The sequence below is a fragment of the Scyliorhinus torazame genome, chromosome 12 (assembly GCF_047496885.1).
Source record: "Scyliorhinus torazame isolate Kashiwa2021f chromosome 12, sScyTor2.1, whole genome shotgun sequence".
NCBI lineage: Eukaryota > Metazoa > Chordata > Chondrichthyes > Carcharhiniformes > Scyliorhinidae > Scyliorhinus > Scyliorhinus torazame.
Window position 1 is genome coordinate 17863205 of NC_092718.1, and position 23497 is coordinate 17886701.

Here is a 23497-nt window from a genome sequence, read left to right on the forward strand (position 1 = left end):
TGTGAATCTATGGAATTCCTTGCCCAGTGAAGCAGTTGAGGCTCCTTCATTAAATGTTTTTAAGATAAAGATATATAATTTTTTGAAGAATAAAGGGATTAAGGGTTATGGTGTTCGGGCGGGAAAGTGGAGCTGACTCCACAAAAGATCAGCCATGATCTCATTGAATGGCGGAGCAGGCTCGAGGGGACAGATGGCCTACTCCTGCTGCTAGTTCTTATGTTCTTATGTTCTTTCATTGGATTTAACTGAAGCTTTCCAGGATAATCATTCTAAATCTAGTGGACACAAATTATTTAATTTAGTGATCCTTACCTGGATGTATGGAGGTCTTGTGGTGTAGTGGGTAGTGGCCTCTGTGCCAGAAGCCCTGGGATCGAACCTCACCCCAGGACATGATGGCCTAACAAGAGCATTCATAACGTGGCCAAACAGGTTGACTATCAACCTGCAAAATTCTTCCAACACGCCAATGACAGGTGGTAACAGCGGGAGAGACTCCTGGTCAGCACGCTTGATACAGAGTGGTGCCCCTCAAGCCATAAGCCTCTGGCAACAGACTAGAGACTAGTCCAGGAAAAACCTCATTAGGGGAACAGATGAAAGTCTGTCTTGTGTGCCGCTAGGTGCAGGCACCCAGATGTATTAATACTATACATCTGGAGAAAATGGTCTTGCAGGGAATTATATTGACTAATTTGAACATCAACATTTCCCTGTCTCTGCCTTTCCAATGTCCTTCTGACCCTAGGATATTTGAAATTTGGGGAAAACTCCTGATTTTACAAATAATGCAGACCCAAGTTTACTGCTATTCCGTGGGGTGGCACAGTGGTTAGCACTGCTGCCTCACAGCATCAGGGGGTGGATTCAATTCCGGCCTTGGGTGACTGTGTGGAGTCTGTACGTTCTCCCCGTGTCTGCGTGGGTTTCCTCCGGGTGTTCCAGTTTCCTCCCACAGTCCAAAGATGTGCAGGTTAGGAGGATTGGCCATGCCAAATTACCCTTAAGTGTTCAAAGATGTGCAGGTTAGGTGGGATTACGGGGTTAGGGCGGGGAGTGGGCCTGGGTAGGGTACTCTTTCGGAGGGTCGATGCAGAATCAATGGGCCAAATGGCCTCCTTCTGCACTGTAGGAATACCAAGATTCTATGATTCTCTCATTTCTATTGAGTTACATGGTAAGTGTTCAAGGCACCTGTTTGTACATCTTCTGTTCAAAATGCTCTGCTCAGGTTTCCTGAATCGATTGCTGAAGTCTTTCGCCTGCAATGCCTGTGGGATAGTCCAGGAGGGCCATAAAGACCGTGAAGTGATGTCAGCTTTGCACATATTACAGTCTCCCATGCGTTCCTAGGCCGCAACATATTGAGGAATTGTGACGAGACTGATAAATTGTTTGAGCTTCAGACTTATTGGAGTAGCTCTTGGCTTTGTGTAAAATGGATGTTAGCGAGCAGCCAGCCTTTTTATACATTGACATCAATGGAAAAAGAAAATTGAGAGAGACCCGCTTTACATCAAGTCAAGAACAAGCCCATAGTCTCCACCATCATCCAAGCACCTAACCGGTATCTGTAACATGTAATGAACACCGAACACATTTGTCATCTGCCCTCCTTACTGTTAACTCTCATTCCTTCCTGGGCTACTTGGATACTGTTCTTTTCCTGCTTTTTCCTATCCCCAGGAGCACCTTTGTAACATGGAAGCCTCTAACGATTCGGTGGCGACCAGCAGGGAGGACATGGTGGAGCTGACATCGTATAAGCCCCAGAGGCACTGCCAGAATGAGTTCTTGGAAGATAACATCAAACTGGAGGGTACAGATAGTGCTCAGCTCAGGGAGGTAAGAAGCAGATCTGGGTATCGATGGGATATGTCGATGGGGTTCGGGGAAAGCAGGGTATAGAGGGGTGGGGGGCCCGTGAATGGAACAAATACGGGTTTGTACCTGTGGTACCAAGTAAATGTTTCTGTTCTGTATGTTCTCTGTATAAATAACATGCGAGTCACAGAATCAGTGTTGATTTGATTTGATTGATTGATTTGATTTGATTTATTATCACCCTGTACCGAAGTATGGTGAAAAGTATGTTTCTGTGGCCGAGGGAACGTACACAGTACGTACATAGTAGACAAAAAGAGAATAATCGACAGAGTACATTGACAAATGGTACATCGACAAACAGTGATTGGTTACAGTGCGGAACAAGGGCCAAACAAAGCAAATACATGAGCAAGAGCAGCATAGGGCGTCGTGAATAGTGTTCTTACAGGGAACAGATCAGTCCGAGGGGGGAGTCGTTGAGGAGTCTTGTAGCTGTGGGGAAGAAGCTATTCCTATGTCTGGATGTGAGGGTCTTCAGACTTCTGTACCTTCTGCCTGATGGAAGGGTCTGGAAGAGGGCAAAGCCTGGGTGGGAGGGGTCTCTGACAATGCTCTCTGCCTTTCTGAGACAGCAGGAGGTGTAGACAGAATCAATGGGGGGTGGCAAGCTTGTGTGATGCGTTGGGCTGAGCAGTTGCCATATCAAGCTGTGATGCAGCCGGATAGGATGCTCTCTATGGAACATCTGTAGAAGTTTGTGAGAGTCGATGCAGACATGCCAAATTTCCTTAGCTTCCGTAGGAAGTAGAGACGTTGTTGGGCTTTCTTGACTGTTGCATCAATGTGAGTGGACCAGGACAGGCTGTTTGTGATGGTGACCCCCAGGAACTTAAAACTATTGACCATCTCCACTTCGGAGCCATTGATGCAGACGGGAGTGTGTGTCGTACTACTTCCTGAAGTCGATGATCAGTTCCTTGGTCTTGCTGACATTTAGAGAGAGGTTGCTGTTCTTCTCTAATAATTCTTCAATGTTTCGAGGTATTCTTAAAGATGAACAATAAATATGCAAATAAAAGGCTGAACTTTCCTAGTGCAGGACCTTGGCAGCGGGCAGCATAATCAAAGACCCCTCCCACCCGGCTTACTCACTCTTCCAACTTCTTCCATCGGGCAGGAGATACAAAAGTCTGAGAACACGCACGAACAGACTCAAAAACAGCTTCTTCCCCGCTGTTACCAGACTCCTAAATGACCCTCTTATGGACTGACTCCATGAACACTACACCCTGTATGCTTCACCCAATGCCGGTGCTTATGTAGTTACATTGTATATGTTGTGTTGCCCTATTATGTATTTTCTTTTATTTCCTTTCCATTCCATGTACTTAATGATCTGTTGAGCTGCTCGCAGAAAAATACTTTTCACTGTACCTCGGTACACGTGACAATAAACAAATCCAATCCAATCCAATCCAATCCATGTACTTTTATTCCCTACATTACAACAGTGACAACACGTCAAAGGAATTTCATTGGCTGTCAAGCACTTTGTCACAACTGATGGTCATGAGAAGCACGATATAAATGCAAGTATTTCTTTACCAAGAGTGAGCTTAATATACTTCTGGCGCATATTAAGTAAACACTTCCTGACCACCACATGAGCGGCTTAAAGACCTGTCTTGTACCCAAAAAACAGGCGTTGGAATCGTCTAATTTCTAGGCCAAATATGATTGTAAGAATGTTTGTAATATTGAATGCATTGTTGGCCAGGGGAACACTTACCATCTTTAACTAAATATTTTAAAACTTACTGGAATGCTGTTGGCGGCTTTCGCGAATGCCCTATTTCCAGCTCTTTGTTTGAATAACTAATGTGTTTTGGCATTGTAACTGATGGCAGCTTTTCATATTCATCAACCAGCAGCACAATCTTTAGACACCAGATCACTGAGACACCGCAATTATTTAAGTGTTTTAGGATGAAAAGGATTTTTTAAAAACACAGGTGATGGACACACCTGGGGCTGGATCTTGAGCCCCTGAAGTGCCCTCTCTCTCACCTCACATGGTATCCAGCCACTGCTGCTGCATTCAAACTCGGTGGCCCACGATTGACTTCCCGAGCACATCCAACTAGATGGGCGTCAAGCCTGCCTTTCTGCCAATTAATTGGCCAGGCCAGGGAAAATCGCAAGTGAGTGACTGTTTGCCGCGCAGCATATAGGCCTCTGCCCATCGTTCGAGCCTGACAGTGGGTTTCAGAGGTCCGCAGGGAAATCTGGCCCCCTGACATCAGGCAGAAAACTCTGGAAATGCAGCCAGGTTCAAGTTAACGTGTCAAAGAGAAGAACATGTCAAAGTTCAGAATGGGATTCTCCATCAAAATCCGCACTGTCAGGCTGGAGTAACACCTCGGAAGGGGGTGGCTGGAACGAAGGGGTGCGGGGAGAAATGGAACAGTAAGGAAGGTGGGTCAACCCTTTCGAAACCACTCTTGACAACCCTGCCGTGACTCCTGCACTGGCTCCGCGGCTGGCTAAGGAAAGGGGCAGGTTGATGAGGACAACCCTCGTGGCCAGAATTTCTTTGTTATTTCGGTCTCCAGAGCCATTGGGGAGGTGAACCTCGAACCTGCCTTTGGTGATGGTGCTTCAACCAGAGCCGTTTGCCTGCGGTTCTAGGGCTATGATCCAGTGGTGGTGAAGGGAAGGGAATATATAGCCACAACAGCGTGGTGTGAAACTTAGGGGGATCGTGGAGGTAATGGTAATCCTTGGCTTGGCTGCTTGTTGTTAGAGGTTGCAGGGCTGGGTGGCGTTGAAGTGAGATTGGCTGCAGTGAAGTTGTCAGGCGCACACGCTCGTCACAGTTCACTCATGGTAATGTGGGAACTGTTGAATTCAGTTAGCGAGGGCCAACCAAGTGGATTATTCCCTCAAAAGGTTCAGTTTGGGCAAAGTCAGCAGGGTAAGAGATTTAGAAGTGTACTTTAGGGAATGGGCCGATGGGTGCTGGGGGCAATGGAAACAAAATGTAACGTAGCAACCCTAATGTTGACGATGCCACAACAATGGTACGATGGCAATTTGGATGCATCCACCCTGTACATAGACGCATTTCTCTTGTTTTTTAGTTACTGTTGCAGATTGCAAATTATATAAATAATTAGAAAAGAAAACATTAATTAATCTGAAACCCGGAGATGCCAGAAGCTGCAGAGATGTTTATTTGAAGATCTGTTAAATTTATCATCCCTGAAGCAAAGTATCTTTATCTCCAAGTGCACGCTGTTCCTGCCTGGAATGACATGAGGAACTGCCTTCATGCCTGCATATTAATTGTTGTTCTTTATCTCCGTTGCATTTTTAATTGCATTATCTCCCTTTTGTTTGTTGTGCTAGAATTGCACCTGATTCCCTTCTGCACCTGTCATCCTGGGGTTGTCCACAAGGTGGTGCTCAAGACCAGCCTTGAGATGACTCGACGGGCTGAGAGAGAATTTAGGTTGATGTAGCATCCGTTGTAGCCTCGGGACGTCCAGCAGCGTTTCACAGCCATCGAATTGCTTTTTGCAGCGGTACTGAGAGCTTGGCACAAAATCTGTGCACAGCAAACTCCAACAAACAGCAAAGTGATAATGATCAAATAATCTGTTTCAGTGTTGTCTCCCGTGGGGTAAATATTGGGCAGGGCGCCGAGTAGAGCTTCCCTGCTCTTCCTCAAAGTTAAAAAAATTCATTCATGGGATGTGGATGTCTTTGGCTGCGCCAGCAATTATTGCCCATCCCTAATTGCACCTGAGAAGGTGGCGGGGAGCGTCCTTCTTGAACTCGTTGCAGTCCATGTCGTGTAGGCACATCCACAGTGCTGTTAGGGAGGGAGTTCCAGGATTTCGATCCAGCGACAGTGAAGGAACGGCCGATATATTTCCGAGCCAGGATGGTGAGTGTGGCTCGGAGGGGTGCTCGCAGGCGGTGGTGTTCCCAGTTGCCGGCTGCCCTCATCCTTCTGGGCGGTAGAGGTCATGGGTTTGGATGGTGCTGCTGAAGGAGCCTTGGTGAGTTTACTGCAGTGCATCTTGGAGATGGTGCGCACGGCTGCCACTGTCTGTCAGTGGTGGAGGGAGTGAATGCTGAAGGGTGTAGATGGGCTGCCAATCAAGCGGGACTGCTTTGTTCTGGATGGTGTCGAACTTCTTGAGTTGCACTCACCCAGGTAAGTGGAGATTATTCCATCGCACTCCTGATTTGTGCCTTGTAGATGGTTTTGTGAGATTTGTTCCATTTACCTGAAAAAGCAGATGGGGCCTCCTTTGCAAGCTTTTATTTATGAGTTGTAAAAAATATATATACATGGGAACAATGGCACAGTAGTTATGAAAGTGGGCTAGTGATCCAGAGGTCTGGACATTAGAGGTCTGGAGAAATTAGTTCAAATACCAGCACAGTAGCTAGGGAATTTTAAACTGGAATATATACTGTACCTAATATCAGTCAAAATGTCCATGAAATTAGTAGATTGTCATAAAAACACATCTGGTTAGGGCAGCAAGGTGATGCAGTGGTTAGCACTGCTGCCTCACAACGCCGAGGTCCAGGGTTCAACCCCGGCCCTGGGTCACTGTCCGTGTGGAGTTTGCACATTCTCTTCGCGTCTGCGTGGGTCTCACCCCCACAACCTGAAAGATGTGCAGGGTGGGTGGATTGGCCGCGCAAAATTGCCCCTTAATTGGGGGGGGGGGGGGAAATTGGACATTCCAAATTCATTTCAAAAAATATAAACTCATCTGGTTCCCCAATGTCCTTTTAAGGTAGCAAATCAGCTGCCTTTCCCTGACCTGCCCTCTGTGATTCCAGATACACAAAAATGCGGTTGTGTCTTTACTGACTTTTAAATGGCGCAGAAGAACGACGATAAAAATGTCCAATATGAATAAAACTGGACAGACCGAAGCAGCTCACAAAAGGGCATCGGCTTGTTGACCCCACAAAGTTCTCCTCACTAACATCTGGGGAATTTGTGACCAAATTGGGAGAGATGTTCGACAGATTAGTCACGCAACAGCCTGACATGGTCATGCTCCCCGAATGATATCTTATTGCCATTCTCCCAGACTCCTTCGTCACAATCCCGGGTTTGTCCCGTTCCACCGCAACACAGTAGCAACACAATGACATCCCGTCGGGAGGCAGCCCCCCTGCGAATCCTCAATGTTTGACTCGACGGTATCAGGTCAAACACGGGCAAGGGAACATCCTGCTGATTACACCCGGCCTGGTTGCTATGTGTTGTCTGCTGCTGGAAGTGGTGCAGGTGGAGAGAGTTGTGGTGAACCACTGTATTAGGGGATGTAATGTAGGACCTACACTACAGGTTCACCGGTTGCCCCTGCCGGCTGGCCCCGCCCCCTAAGATCTGTATAAATATGCATGACCTCCATTGCCCTGCCATTTCGCCAGCTGCAGCAGGAGGCCACGCATCTGACTGCAATAAAGCCACAGTTGTACCCAATCTGCGTCTTTGTGCAATGGATTGCGCATCAATTTATTGCAGTCAGATTTTTCCACAGAATGGATATCAGAATCAAACCCGATCGTCTGCAACTGGATCCGCACTCGCCCAACGCCAGAAAAGACTTTACTCACTGGCTAGCATGTTTTGAGGCCTACATCAAGGCTGCGGACCCCGAGCCAACGGAGGCTCAGAAGATAAACGTCCTGTACTCCAGACTGAGCTCCAGCGTGTTCCCGTTGATCCAAGACGCCTCGCATTACACAAAAGCAATGGCACTCCTTAAAGAACACTACGCGCAGAAGGCGAACAGGCTCTTCGCCAGGCATGTACTCGCCACTCGCTCTCAACTACCTGGTGAGTCCATCGAAGACTTCTGGCGCGCCCTAATTCCACTCGTCCGGGACTGTGACTGTCAGGCCGTTACGGCCGCTGAACACGCGAACCTCCTCATGCGTGATGCTTTCGTGACGGGGATTGCGTCGGACCGCATCCGAGAACGATTACTGGAAGGGGCCACACTCGAACTAGTGGAGACGAAAACCTTGGCGCTCTCCATGACGGTCGCATCCCGTAACGTACAATCCTACCCCTCCCGCCGTGCTGCCCACCCTTCTACCCCTTCCTACCCCTCCTAGACCCCGCCGATGACCTCCTCAGCTGGGGCCTTGCCTTCCCAATACACCTGCGCTGAACGCCGATCCGCGCACCCCGGGGGCCCCCGCTGCTACTTCTGCGGTCAGCAGAAGCACCCCCGCCAACACTGCCCGGCCCGCACTGCCGTTTGTAAATCCTGCAGTAAGAAGGGCCACTTTGCGGCTGTGTGCCAGGCCCGCGCAGTCGCTATCGCCCTTGCCCCCACGCCAAATGCACAATGGGCGCCGCCATCTTGTTCCCCACAGGGTCTTCGGGCATCTCAAGATCGGAACCGCGCACGCTCGCTGTCCGAAACATCCGACGATTACCCGCAGCTCGCTTGAATTACGCTGGACCAATCTCACCCGCACAACCTGGCCACCGCGTCGACGACGGTGAAAATCAATGGCCACGCGACCTCGTGTCTGCTGGACTCCGGGAGCATCGAAAGCTTCGTTCACCCAGATACGGTAAGGCGCTGCTCCCTCGCGGTCCATCCTGCCAATCAAAGGATCTCCCTAACCTCCGGATCCCACTCCGTCCCGATCCGAGGCTTCTGTCCAGGACGTAGAATTTCGTTACTTCCGCCTCTATGTCCTTCCTAATTTCTGCGCTGCACTCCTGTTGGGCCTGGACTTCCAGTGCAATCTCCAGAGCCTCACCATCAAATGCGGTGTCCCCTACTCTCCCTTACCGTTTGCAGCCTCGCGACCCTCAAGGTCGATCCCCCCTCCCTTTTTGTCAATCTGACTGCAGATTGCAAGCCCGTTGCCACCAGGAGCAGATGGTACAGCACCCAGGACAAGACCTTCATCAGGTCCGAATTCCAGCGGCTGCTTAAGGAGGGTATTATCGAGGCCAGCAACAGCCCCTGGAGCGCCCAAGTGGTAGTGGTTAAAACTGGGGAGAAACACAGGATGGTCGTGGACTACAGCCAGACCATCAATCGGTACACGCAGCTCGACGCGTACCCCCTCCCACGCATATCTGATATGGTCAATCAGATTGCACAGTACTGGGTCTTCTCAACATTTGACCTGAAATCCGCCTACCACCAGCTCCCCATCCGGAAGTCGGACCGGCCATACATTGCCTTCGAGGCGGACAGTCGCCTCTACCACTTCCTTAGGGTCCCTTGCGGTGTCACAAACAGGGTCTCGGTCTTCCAAAGGGAAATGGACCGAATGGTCGACCAGTGCGGTTTGCTGGCCACCTTTCCGTACTTAGATAATGTCACCATCTGCGGCCATGACCAGCAGGACCACGATGCCAACCTCGATAAATTCCTCCGCACTGCCGCTCTTCTCAACCTGACCTATAACAAAGAGAAGTGTGTGTTCAGCACGACCCGGTTAGCCATTCCCGGCTATGTAGTCCAAAACGGACTCCTCGGGCCCGACCGCATGCGCTCCCTCATGGAGTTCCCCCTCCCCCACTGCCCCAAGGCCCTCAAACGCTGCCTGGGGTTCTTCTCACACTGCACCCAGTGGGTCCCAAACTATGCGGACAAGGCCCGCCCACTCATTCAGTCCACCCAATTCCCTCTCGCGGCCGAGGCACAACATGCTTTCGCCCGCATCAGAGCAGATATCGCCAAGGCCGGGATGCGCGCAGTGGACGAGTCACTGCCTTTTCAAATAGAAAGCGACGCTTCAGACGTCGCCCTTGCCGCCACTCTAAACCAGGCAGGCAGACCCGTGGCATTCTTTTCCCGCACCCTTCGTGCCTCGGAAATTCGACACTCATCCGTAGAACAGGAGGCCCAAGCTATCGTTGAAGCTGTGCCGCATTGGAGGCATTACCTGGCCGGTAAGAGATTCACTCTCCTCACTGACCAACGGTCGGTAACCTTCATGTTCAATAACACACAGCGGGGCAAGATAAAATCTTACGGTGGAGAATCGAGCTCTCCACCTATAATTCCGAAATTTTGTATCGCCCCGGTAAACTCAACGAGCCCCCAGACGCCCTCTCCTGAGGTACATGTGCCAGCGCACAAGTGGACCAACTCCGGGCCCTACACGACAGCCTTTGTCACCCGGGGGTCACTCGATTGTACCATCTGGTCAAAGCTCGCAATCTGCCCTACTCCGTCGAGGAATTAAGGACAGTCACCAGGGACTGCCAGGTCTGTGTGGAGTGCAAGCCACACTTCTACCAGCCGGACCGTGCGCGCCTGGTGAAGGCTTCCCGCCCCTTTGAACGCCTCAGCGTGGATTTCAAAGGGCCCCTCCCCTCCACCGATCTCAGTGTGGTCGATGAGTACTCCAGATTCCCCTTCGCCATCTCATGCTCCGATATGACGCCTGCCACCGTCATCAAGGCCCTCAACACCATCTTCGCTGTTCGGTTTCCCCGCTTACATCCCCAGTGACAGGGGATCCTCATTCATGAGCGATGAGCTGCGTCAGTTCCTGCTCAGCAGGGGTATAGCCTCCAGCAGGATGACCAGCTACAACCCCCGGGGAAACGGGCAAGTAGAACGGGAGAATGGGACGGTTTGGATGCCGTCCAGCTGGCCCTACGGTCCAGGAACCTCCCAGCCTCTCGCTGGCAGGAGGTCCTCCCTGACGCTCTACATTCCATCCGGTCACTATTGTGCACCGCCACTAATACTACACCCCATGAACATGTTTTACCTTCCCCAGGAAGTCCACATTCGGGGTGTCGCTCCCGACTTGGCTTGCAGCTCCAGGACCGGTCCTTCTCCGTAGGCACGTCCGACTCCACAAGGCGGACCTGTAGCCATCTGGGATGGCCACGTCCCGATTGCAAAATGGACACTTGAGAATGCAGGGAAAATTGGACAATGCTAAGAAACAAGCAGGTGCAAGCTCTGTCTGTTGATTAGAACCTTAAACTCTCAGACAGGACAGAAACTACCAAACAGTCTACATACTAATGAGCCATCTCCGGGGACAAAAGGGAAACATTTATAGAATTTACAGTGCAGAAGGAGGCCATTCGGCCCGTCAAGTCTGCACCGGCTCTTGGAAAGAACACCCTACCCAAGCCCACACCTCTACCCTATCCCCATAACCCAGTAACCCCACCCAACACTAAGGGCAATTTTGGACACTAAGGGCGATTTATTTTGGCCAATCCACCTAACCTGCACATCTTTGGACTGTGGGAGGAAACCGGAGCACCCGGAGGAAACCCACGCACACACGGGGAGGATGTGCAGACTCCGCACAGACAGTGACCCAGCGGGGAATCGAACTTGGGACCCTGGAGCTGTGAAGCAATTGTGCTATCCACAATGCTACCTTGCTGCCCCTTTAGATTTAGATACACAATGTGAAGGCAGATTTCCCAGCGCCAGAAAAAGCTAAGACAAAGCAGACTGACAGTCACCAGGACACGCTCAGCGATCAGGGAACCACCCCTCTATTGGAGAAAAATCGATACAGATGATTGGGAAAGACCCAATTAGTTGAGGCCAAGTTCAAGGCCCGCCCAAAAGAGCGCAAAGCCCTTTTCAGTATAAAAGGTATCCCCCAAGGGAGAATCCTCCTCCTTTGGCTTTGGCTCTCACCGAAGAGAGAGACCTGCCTAGCAGCTGCACCAGACCAAGTAAGTCCCAAGTCAATGCACGCTACGAGATAGACGCTCCTAGTTGCTACCCTGTAAACAGCTCAACCCAGCACCCTCAGAACCGAGCAACGGCCATTGTTCCGCTGTCTGAGTGGGCACCCGAAGCTAAGTATAGGCTTTAGTAATAGTGGTAGTTTAGTTTGTAGAGTTTATGCACGAGTAGATTTGACTGTGTGTAAATAAATGAGCATTGCTTTTGAACTTACTAACTGGTGTATCGAGTCATTGACCAGTATTCGGTTCTGAACCTTGTGGCGGTGTCGAAAGATACCTGGCGACTCTTGAGCAAAGGTGATTAAACAGAGCCAAATTAAGAGCCAACCAAAAGCTAGCAACAGATCCCTTGGTGGACAGGGTTCACCTGCTCCACGCCAACCCTCAATATGCCTACGTGGAGTTTCCCGACGGCCGCCAAGATACTGTCTCACTCAGGGACCTGGCACCATCAGGTTCCACCCCAACACACTCCCCCACCCATGTGCCCCCCCCCCCACCCACCGCGCCGCCAACACTGACCCCACCAGACCACCCCCCCCCCTTTCTGCACAAGTGGACGAAGAGGATTTTGGCACGCTCCCGGAGTTCCCCAATGACTGGCCAGCATCAGCACCGCCACCACCGCCATCGGTGCCACCTCCACCACCGCCAGCAGCGACTTCACTGCCACCGTTACGCCACTCCCAACGAAACACCAAAGCACCGGATCGGCTGAACTTTTGACGGACTCCGGGCTGTCAACATGGACTTTTCTTTTTTTTCTTCTTAACACTACATAATTGCACTATTTGTATATAGTTTCAATCACCCCCACCGGACTCATTTTTAACAGGGGGTGAATGTGGTGAACCACTGTATTAAGGGATGTAAGATAGGATCTGCACTACAGGTTCGCCGGTAGCCCCTGCCGGCTGGCTCCGCCCACTAAGCACTAAGATCTGTATAAATATGCATGACCTCCATTGCCCTGCCATTTTGCCAGCTGCAGCAGGAGGCCACGCATCTGACTGCAATAAAGCTACAGTTGTACCCAATCTGCGTCTTTGTGCAATTGATTGTGCATCAATAGTGAGGAAGCCAGATTCAGCCCTGGCTCTCTTACCCCCTAGACTCACAGATTAGAGAACATCTATTCTGGTGCTGGATGGCTGCTGACACCCAAACATAGAATCGTAGAATTTACAGTGCAGACGGAGGCCGTTCGGCCCATCGAGTCTACACCGGCCCTTGGAAAGAACACCCTACCTAAGCCCACCCTATCTCCGTAGCCCAGTAACCCCATCTAACCTTTTTGGACACTAAGGGCAATTTAGCATGGCCAATCCACCTAATCTGCACCTCTTTGGACTGTGGGAGGGAACCGGAGCACCCGGAGGAAACCCACGCAGACAGGGGGAGAATGTGCAGACTCCGCACAGACAATGACCCAAGCCGGGAATCGAACCTGGGACCCTGGAGCTGTGAAGCAATTGTGCTAACCACTGTGCTACCGTGCTGCCCCTAATTACTGAGATCCGAGTCCTCGCCAAGAATCAGTGCCTTTGGCGGGGGGGGGGGGGGATTGTGGGAGGGAATGTTGATGAATATACAACAATGACATAACCAACTAGCTGAGTAATTCTCTTTTTTTTAAGGTCTCCGCAAAGCTCAGTGAAAACCATCGATACTGCAGCATCAAGGTAAAAAAAAAAGATCTAATGTTCGAAGTAGTTGTTTAAAATGCATTGAAATGACCACTTATACAATAAATTGTACTTAAATACTTTTGGACATTGTTGCTGCTGTCATTTATCTGATGTGGAGATGCCGGCGTTGAACTGGGGTGAGCACAGTAAGAAGCCTTACAACACCAGGTTAATGTCCAACAGGTTTGTTTCAAATCACTAGCTTTCGGAGAACTGCTCCTTCCTCAGGTGAATGAAGAGGTAGGTTCCAGAAACATATATATAGACAATGCCAAAGATGCAAGATGATGCTTTGAATGAAAGCATTTGCAGGTAATTAAGTCTTTACAAATCCAGAGAGAGGGGTAATCTCAGGTTAAAGAGGTGTGAATTGTCTCAAGCCAGGACAGTTGGTAGGATTTTGCAAGCCCAGGAGAGATGGTGGGGGGTGAATGAAATGCAACATGAATCCCAGGTCCCGGTTGAGGCCGCACTCATGTGTGCGGAACTTGGCAAGAAGTTTCTGTTCGGCGATTCTGCGTTGTCGCGCCTCCTGAAGGCCGCCTTGGAGAACGCTTACCCGGAGATCAGAGAATGAATGCCCTTGACTGCTGAAGTGTTCCCCAACTGGAAGGGAATATTCCTGCCTGGCGATTGTCGTGCGATGTCCGTTCATTCGTTGTCACAGCGCCTGCATGGTCTCGCCAATGTACCATGCTTCGGGACATCCTTTCCTGCAGCGTATGAGGTAGACAACGTTGGCCGAGTCGCACGAGTATGTACCGCGTACCTGGTGGGTGGTGTCCTCATGTGTAATGGTGGTACCCATGTCGATGATGTGGCACGTCTTTAAGAGATTGCCATGGCAGGGTTGTGTGGTGTCATGATCGCTGTTCTGAAGGCTGGGTAGTTTGCTGCAAACAATGGTTTGAGGTTGCGCGGTTGTTTGAATGCAAGTAGTGGGGGTGTGGAAATAACCTGAGGAAGATGTTCGTCTTCATCGATGACGTGTTGAAGGCTGCGAAGAAGATGTCGTAGTTTCTCCGCTCCGGGGAAGTACTGGACGACTAAGCGTACTCTGTCGGTCATCTTAGAATGAAGCAAGACATGGTGGCCTCCCCTACAGATGTAGGTGAACATACGTATCGTTATCTGCAAGGTGGGGTCCAGTCCCTGATGTCAAGAAGTATGTCAGCCAGACTGGGCACATATACTGGGGAAGCTTTAAGAATCCTAGGAATGACCATAACGCCCGTAAGCTACTGGAACCTAATGGTAGTGAAGGACCAAAGGCCAAGTCTGTTGGGCCAGGTTTGGCTTCCCCAAATTAAATTGACAGAGATCTTCTAAATTAACGAAAGAGGGTCTTCATGACATCTTTTTAAAAATCAGGTGGTTTTCCAAGATGATTTTGACAAGATACAGGCCTCAAAGCAAAGGTTTATGTGAATCCAGAGGCCACACCCAAGTTTTTCAGAGCTTGACCCGTCCCCCATGCCTTAAATGCGAAGGTTCATTCTGAACTCAAGCGACTAGAAGAATTAGGTATCATCAAACCTATACAGTTTTCGGAGTGGGCAGCTCCAATCGTGCCAGTGGTGAAGCCAGATGGAACCATTAGAATATGTGGGGACTACAAACTAAGTGTGAATCAGGCAGCCAAATTGGATCATTACCAAATACCAAGAATTGAAGATCATACGCTAAATTAACAGGAGGTTTAACTTACACCAAACTTGATGTGAGTGATTCATACCAACAATTAGAGAGATAGACGAAACTTCCAGGGAATTTGTTTCCATACACACCAACAAAGGCTTATACCAGTCTATCCAGTTACCATTCGGAGTCTCATCTGTCTGTGCGCTATTCCAGCGCATGATGTAAGATTTACTACTGGACCTACCCGCAGTGATTGTCAATCTCGATGATGTACTGATTACAGGAGCATCTGAAGTGGAGCAGCTGGCAACTCTCGGAGAAGTCTTAAAAAGATTTCAGGTGGCCAGAGTAAGGCTGAAAAGAGAAAAATGTACGTTTTGAGCTCATGAAGTGACACACTTAGTATTCAGGGTTGACGCCTTTGGAGAGAAGATCAAAGTCATTAAAGATACACTGAGCCCACAAAATACATTGGAATTGAAATCCTTTTTAAGAATGGTCAACTATTATGGTAGGTTTATTCCCAACCTTTCCACAATTTTCGCACCCTTACACACACTATTCAAGAAGCGCCTGAGGTGATATTGGAAAGAGCATCAGAAATGAGCATCATTTGAACAGGTTAAACTAGCTTTACAGTCATCCAGTCTCTTGGTCCATTTGGACCCATCAAAAGAGATAATCCCTACCTGTGACATGTCCCCTTACGGAATAGGGGTGGTTGCAGAGGATATCATGGTTGTGTTGTAATTCACCAACTGACCGCTAGGAGTCTCACTAGTATATAATTGAATGTTAGAGTCAGATGACCCCCTCAGACTGGCTGGAGGATACTGAAGAGAGAGGTTGCTTGTACTTGATCTTACTGTTATGCATCTGTTGTTTTGTATATATTTTACACACAGTTAATGTTAATAAATTGTTTATAACTTTAGCTACAAGTATTCTTGTAATAAATCAGGCTATCCGACAAGAACATTACAGTGGTTTCGGCCCGTAAGGTGGAAGATTCATAGATTCATAGAATTTATAGTGCAGAAGGAGGCCATTTGGCCCATTGAATCTGCACCGGCTCTTGGAAAGAGCACCCTACCCAACCGCACACCTCCACTCTATCCCCATAACCCAGTTACCCCACCCAACACTAAGAGCAATTTTGGACACTAAGGGCAATTTAGCATGGCCAGTCCACCTAACCTGCACATCTTTGGACTGTGGGAGGAAACCGGAGCACCCGGAGGAAACCCACGCACACACGGGGAGAACGTGCAGACTCCGCACAGACAGTGATCCAAGCCGGGAATCGAACCTGGGACCCTGGAGCTGTGAAGCAATTGTGCTAATCACTGTGCTACCATGCTGCCCACAAAGATGGTGGAGAAAGGTCTATCGCCTGGGCCCAAGGATTTGTTTAAAAAAATTTAGATCACCCAATTCATTTTTTCCAATTAAGGATCAATTTAGCGTGGCCAATCCACCTGCCCCGTACATCTTTGAGTTGTGGGGGGAAACCCACGCAAACACGGGGGTAATGTGCAAACTCCACACGGACAGTGACCCAGAGCCAGGATCGAACCTGGGACCTTGGCGCAGTGAGACAGCAGTTCTAACCATTGCGCCACCGTGCTGCCCTGGGCCCGAGGATTTTGATCAGTGCTGAGTGAGCTTAGTCCCAAATTAAAAAGGAGGGACTGGCCATAATATATGAAGTTAACAAATTCCACCAATACATCTATGGACGTTTTATAGTCGTTACCGACCACAAATGCCTGTTGGGGCTATTTAGGGAGGATAAGGCCATTCTCCCCATAGACTCAGCAAAGATCCAAAGCTAGGCTCAATTGTTAGCAGCTTATAAGTACATGTTTCAACATAGGCCCGGCACCCACATTTCGAATGTGGACACTTTGAGACACTTTCCCTTATCTCAGAGTATACAGTCTCCACCGGTACCACAGGAGACTGTTCTTGCTTTATACTCTCCTGGTGCATTACCAGTGTCGGTGCTGCAGGTCAGGCTTTGGACCCGAAAGGACCCCTTATTATCAAGCACAAGGCCCTTCATAGTTGGCATGATGATGACAGGTCTGAGCTGCTATAATCCCTTCAGGTGAGAAAAGACGAGATAAGTTGTGAAGTTGGGGAGAAAGGGTGATCGTTCCCACTCCCGCTAGGAGCTAGATGGTGCCCATCCTGGAATGAGGAAGATGTAGGTGCTTGCATGCAGTTCCGTGTGGTGGCCTGGGATGGATATCGACATAGAGAATTTGGTCAAACAAAGTGGCCAATGTCAAGTGCAGCAAAACCTGCCATCTCCGGAGCCCTTGGGGAGTGGCCAGGCCGACCCTGGGTGAGGCTACACGTCGACTTCGCTGGCTCATTTATGGGCTCCATGTTCGTGCTTATGGTTGACGCTCACTCCAAGTGTTTAGAAACACACAAAATGACGTCCACGATCTCATCAGCAAAGGTATAGGAATTGCGACAGACATTCGTCACCCGCGGGTTTCCCGAGGTTCAGGTCTCAGATAACGGGACTGCTTTTACAAATGAAAAATTGCAACATTTTATGAGGAGCGACGGCGTTCAACATTTTCGAACTGCTCCCTACCGCCCTGCCTCAACTGGGCTGGCTGAGAGAGCCAGCCAAACATTGGAGGCCACCAGGAAGAAACAGTCACCAGCCCTTTTACAACTCAGGCTTGCCCAGTTCCTGCTCACCTATCGAACGGCACCTCACGTCACCACAGGTGGTACTCCCGCCAAGTTACTAACGGGCAGACGCATTAGAACACGTTTGGGATCTTATATTTCCGAATTTGACAGGGAAGGTGAAAGCTAAACACAAACACCACCACTCAAAGAAAGCTGAAGACCAGTTAAGATGGATGATTTGGTTCATGGGAAGAATTCTGGTGCCGGCCCAAATTGGATCCCGGGAGCGGTCGTGGCAAAAACAGGTCCAGTGACGTACGAGGTAGATGTTCAAGAGAGAAGGTTAAAAAACACCTGGACCATTTGAGGAGAAGAGGACTTCACACAGAACCAATGGATAACCTGGCCCCAGTAGGCGTGTCAGTGATATGGCTACGGTTGAAAGTAATGCCGTAGTAAGCTACCCCGAGGATGAACCCATGAATGTTCCAGGGGGAACCGGGGGATCTACCTGTATGGATGCACCTTCGCAAATTGAGAATCAGAACATTGAGGGACAAACCGAAGACACCTCTATTACTGAAGCATCCATCAGTGAATTGCGACTCTCTCAAACGATTAAGAAGCACCCTGACTGACCTACCCTATCAGAGACTGTTTTGAGAACCTCTTGTATATTTTTATATTTGTTCCTTTGTTATTTGAAGAATGTAAATCAGGTACTTAAAGGGGAAGGGATCTGATAGAGTGCCCCTTTAAGGGGGTGAGTTCCCGGAAAGTCATGTGAACTGATCGGCCAATGGGGCCAGAGCACACAAACACCGGGGGTGGAACGTGGACAACCCAGTTAGTTAGGAGTTTGGAGACTTTTTAACGGCAGCATGGTAGCACAGTGGGTAGCACTGTTGCTTCACAGCGCCAGGGACCCGGGTTTGATTCCCGGCTCGGGTCACTGCCTGTGCGGAGTTCTCCCCGTGTGCGTGGGTTTCCTCCGGGTGCTCCGGTTTCCTCCTACAAGTCCCGAAAGACGTGCTGTTAGGTGAATTGGACATTCTGAATTCTCCCTCAGTGTTTCCGAACAGGCGCCGGAATGTGGCGACGAGGGTTTTTTCACAGTAACTTTATTGCGGTGTTTGTGTAAGCCTATTTGTGACAATAAAGATTATTATTGGTATCTCATTCGCTGTGTATAGTTTCCTAATTTAATAGACATTTCAATTGTTAATCTACATGGTGGTCGCCCGTCTCTCAGGATATCACAAGAATATTTCCACTTCAAGGCCTCTTGAATAAGATTGACCTTCAAGACATTAATCATGGTTTGTTTGAGGCTGGTTTATACTTTGTACAAAATACGAACTGATATATGATTAATTATTGGTGATATTTTTCTAGGATTTGTAACACATAATTTTAGAGAAAATCAGACGTGTGGATGTGGGTGAACAGGAATCAGGGTTGGATGGGGCGTTTTTCACATCATCAATTTATTTTTATTTCGCGCCTTTTATGTAGGAGACATCCCGAATTGCAGCATTCAAACATAAAACAAAATATGACCCTGAGCTACATAGCGAGATATTAGGTCAGGTGACTGACGGTTTTATCAGAGGTAGGTTTTCAGAGAGTCTGAAAGGAGGTAGCGAGGTTTCGAGAGGGTACTCCAGAGTTTGGCACCATGGCAACCACAGGCAAAGCTACCAGCAGTGGAGCGATTAAAATCCGGGATGTTCAAGGGGCCCTAAATAGACCAGTGCAGACACGTCAGAGGGTTACAGAGATAGGGAGGGGCAAGGCCATGGGAGGATTTGAAAACAAGGACGAGAATTTTAAAATTGGGGCATTGCTCGACCGGGAGCCACTGTAGATCAGTGAGCACAGGGGTGCTGGATGAACACGTTTTTTTGTATCCTTTTCCATTTAAAAGTATGTCCATTTGAATGAATTGTGTTCTTTGCCAGTGCTACATTGATGGTCCGTATGGGACACCAACCAGGACAATCTTCACCTCCGAGCACGCAGTGCTGATTGGCGCTGGCATTGGTATCACCCCGTTTGCCTCCATTTTGCAAAGCATCATGTACAGGTGAGCTTAGACCTCTAGTAGCAATTGAGGAGCAAAGGCGCCAATCCACCTGGTTTCTGCGCACGTCGCAAGGTGGGACGTGCGCAGAAATCCACCGAGGTGCTTTTGAAGTGCTGTCACTGTTGCAATGTAAGAAATGCAACAGCCAATTTGCACACTGCAAGCTCCCACCGAGGCGCTATACGATAATGACCAGGCAATAAACTTTTACTGATGTTTAGTGAGGAATAATTATTGTTCCGGACACGGGGGTGAATTCCCCTGGTCTTGTATGGAACAGTGCCATAGAATCACCCTGAAAGAGCAGGCAGGACGTTAGTTTAACAGCAAATCCAAAAGACAGAAGTGAAAGATAAAGTACAGTTACAAGCAGAGCAAGGCGACCTGAATTCTGTTCCAACAATGTCCTCTACCTTCAAACTGCGAAGATCATTGTGTGCGCAGTGGTTAGGATCTGAAATGCATCACCTGAGAATGCGCTGGAGGCAGATTCAGTTGGGGCTGCCAAAGGTGTATTGGATAAGCATGTGATTAGAAAAAAATAGCCAGGCTATGGGTAAAGGGTGGGGATCTGAGGTTAGCTGATTCATTCTTACAGTGAGCTAGCATTGGCATAATGGGCCAAATGCTAGCCTTCTGCCCTGTAACCATTCTATGATCCATTGGATCATAAGATTCATCCCACGGAGAGTTACCTTGGAGTGTTTCTTCTCTTAATTGTCGCCCTTAAGCAAGTGCTGAGACCCTATTTGTATTTAGTTGTAAAAATAATAAAATGAAATGCTTTAATATATCAAATAGTTTTGACTGTGGTAATTTTGTGCCTCTTAATTGTCACAGATATCGCATGAGGAAGCAGAATTGTCCCAGTTGTAGTTACTCCTGGTGTGAAAACGTCAAGGATAATGAGATGAGTTTGAGAAAGGTAAATGGATTTGTGGGAGGCCAAATCTTAGCAATGGCCAAGTCTCCAGAGTTGTCTGTAGTCCCCAGACATTAAACATTAATCACCAGGATGCAGTATTCAGCAACTCAGGAAGAGAAATCATGGGAGCACGAGAAATGTGTTTTTAATTTTGTTTGAAAACTTTTCTTTATTAGTAGTGAACACCTAGAGCTGGGAGGTCAAGTGACAAAACCTCCAGGAATACGGCCAACCAGGGTTGGCAAACTTATGCAATCAGGGGACCCAGGACCCAAGGTCAGTCTTAGGGAGTGAGGAGGTGGGATGCTGGCAGGCAGGAAGAAGGGAAGTAGACTGGGAACAGGAGAGGTGCAAGATTCCCCTATGGATGGTAGGTTGTTACAGATCCAAATAAAATCATCAGACCCTGTTGTTTGATTTTATTATGAGGGCACTACCACCTCTTGTGGCGCAGTGTGTAGCGCCCCTGCCTATGAGCCAGAAGCTCAGGGGTTCAAGTCCCACCCCAAGACTTGATGACCAAGGAAGATGCGTTAATAATGCAGTCGAACAGATTGAGTGTATCAACCTGCAAATCCTTCCAAACATGCCAATGACTAGCAGTAAGAACGAGAGAGACGTCTGGTCAGCTACATTTGATGTGGAGTGGTGCCCCATAAGCTGTAAAAAGATCTAATTTGCAGTTACAAACTTACTCAGTGGAAGGTTGGATGACCATTTTCCGTTGCAAAATACACTTAGGGCGGAATCTACCTGTTGCATTGCGCCCGAAAAACATTGTGGTGCAACGCGACCGATAGATGCCGGGAGATCCCATTTCCGGGATCTACCTGGCTTGCCATCACTCTCAAGATCTAACGCGATCTCATGTGGCCTGGATCACTTTCTGGCAACCCTGCATATTAGAGTGAGGCAGCGAGCTGCTGAGATCCCCAGACCCAACCAAGGCATGGGATCTAGGGCGGGATTCTCGACCCCGCGACGGGTCGGAGAATCGCCGGCAGGCCGCGCGAATCTCGCTACGCCGCCCCGATGCCCCGACGCTGGCACGCGATTCTCCGCAGAGCAGAGAATCGGCGCCATTGGTGCCGGCGTGGTTGGCGCGGCGCCAGTTGCTCTACGTGGCCGGCCCGCGGATTCTCGGGCTCGGATGGGCCGAGCAGCCGTAAGAAAAGAGCCGAGTCCCGTCACCGCCGTTCTACCCTGCTTTGAGCCGGTGGGACCTCGGCGTTGAAGGGTCGGGTGGTGGCCTGTGGGAGGGGGGGGGGGGGTGGGGGGGGGGGGGTTCCGACCCCGGGGCGGGCCTCCGATGTGGCCTGGCCTGCGATCGGGGCCCGCCGATTGGCGGGCCGTCCTTTGTGGCTGGGGGCCTCCTTTCCTACGCGTCGGCCCCTGTTGTCCTGTGCCATGTTGCGTCGGGGCCGGCGGGTTGAAGGAGGCCACTGCGCATGCGCGCGTTGGCACCGACGCTAGTGTGCATGTCCTCATTGGTGCCGGCACCACTGCGCATGCGCGGATCCCGCGGCGCTCAGTTCGCGCCGGGACCGGAAGCTGGAGCGGCGCGAACTGCTCCAGCGCTGTACTGGCCCCCTGTAGGGGCCAGGATTAGTCCTGGAAGCAGCGTTTACGACAGTGTGGACTCTCTGCCGTGGGATTGGAGAATCCCGCCCCTAATCCCTTCGCTTTGCAGACATCAGGTGAGCGCCGTTCAGTGCTGGTCTCCACAAATGGGGATGGCGGAATGGCGCTCTTGGGGATTGGAGGCCCCCAGGTGATTTTTCTCTGGGCAGGGTGGTACCCTGGCACTGCTGGTGCCACCTCGGCACCCTGGCAGTGCCACCTGGTCACCTTGGCATTGCCAGCCTTGCAGTCTGGCTGTACCACCTTGGTGCCAACTTGGCACTGCCAATGTGCCCAGTGGCACTGCCAGCCAGCAGGTGCACTGTCAAGGTGCCAAACTGGCATTTTCTGTGCGCCAGTGATCGGGCCGGGGAATGCCCGCATGGGTTGGGGGGTGTAGTGCAGGAGATCCTGGGGACCTCCTTATAGTGAGTTGGAGGTTTGGCAGTTGCGTCGGAAGCTCAAGAGATCGGAACTCCATTTAGAAATGGCATTTCGATTTCTCGCTGCACGGGGGAGTTTTGTCGAGCGGAGCTCCTCAGTGCAAAGAACGGCGCTAAATGTGGCCTCATCGGGGAGTTCCCCGCTGAGGCTCCGATCCACCTGGATTGGCCTCAGATAGCGGGGTGCTTCTTGACACTCCGAATGCCGCGAAACACCCGGCTAATCTCGCTCTACGGGACTCTGTCCCCATTCGGGCAGATTGCGCCCATAGTTTAAACTGTTCGGAACCTTTTGGAACACAGAAGGCAATAATGACAGAACCAGTCTATTGCAAGGCAGGATTTCCAGAGTAATACTGATACCTATTCGTGCTGCAATTGCCCCTGTTTGTGTGATGTACAAGCGGGCTGCGTGAAATCAGTAATTAGGTTGGCATCAGCTCATGGGCGATCGCTTGGACCTGAACTTGAATACCTGAGGACATTGGCCAAAGGAGGAAGAAGATTCAAATGGAAAGCTGTGGCTTAAGGGGTATAATATTCAACCGCTCCTCATAGCTAATGCCCTCCATACCAGGCAACATCCTGGTAAATCTCTTCTGCACGCTCTCTAAAGCCTCCACATCCTTCTGGTAGTGTGGCGACCAGAATTGAACACTATACTCCAAGTGTGGCCTAACTCAGGTTCTATACAGCTGCAACATGACTTGCCAATTTTTCTACTCAGTGCCCCGGCCAATGAAGGCAAGCATGCCGTATGCCTTCTTGACTACCTTCTCCACCTGTGTTGCCCCTTTCAGTGACCTGTGAACCTGTACACCTAGATCTCTCTGACTGTCAATACTCTTGAAGGTTCTACCATTC

General features: G+C 49.8%; 1 protein-coding gene across 1 annotated transcript in view; it reads left to right on the forward strand.

The window, feature by feature from the left end:
* Window positions 1–23497, forward strand: part of nox5 (NADPH oxidase, EF-hand calcium binding domain 5) — a 138910-nt gene that overhangs the window by 84268 nt on the left and 31145 nt on the right. The window contains exons 11-14 of the mRNA XM_072470482.1: window positions 1690–1848; window positions 13213–13257; window positions 19521–19645; window positions 20486–20570. Coding sequence (XP_072326583.1) covers window positions 1690–1848; window positions 13213–13257; window positions 19521–19645; window positions 20486–20570 — 414 coding nt within the window. The remainder of the gene's footprint in view (window positions 1–1689; window positions 1849–13212; window positions 13258–19520; window positions 19646–20485; window positions 20571–23497) is intronic.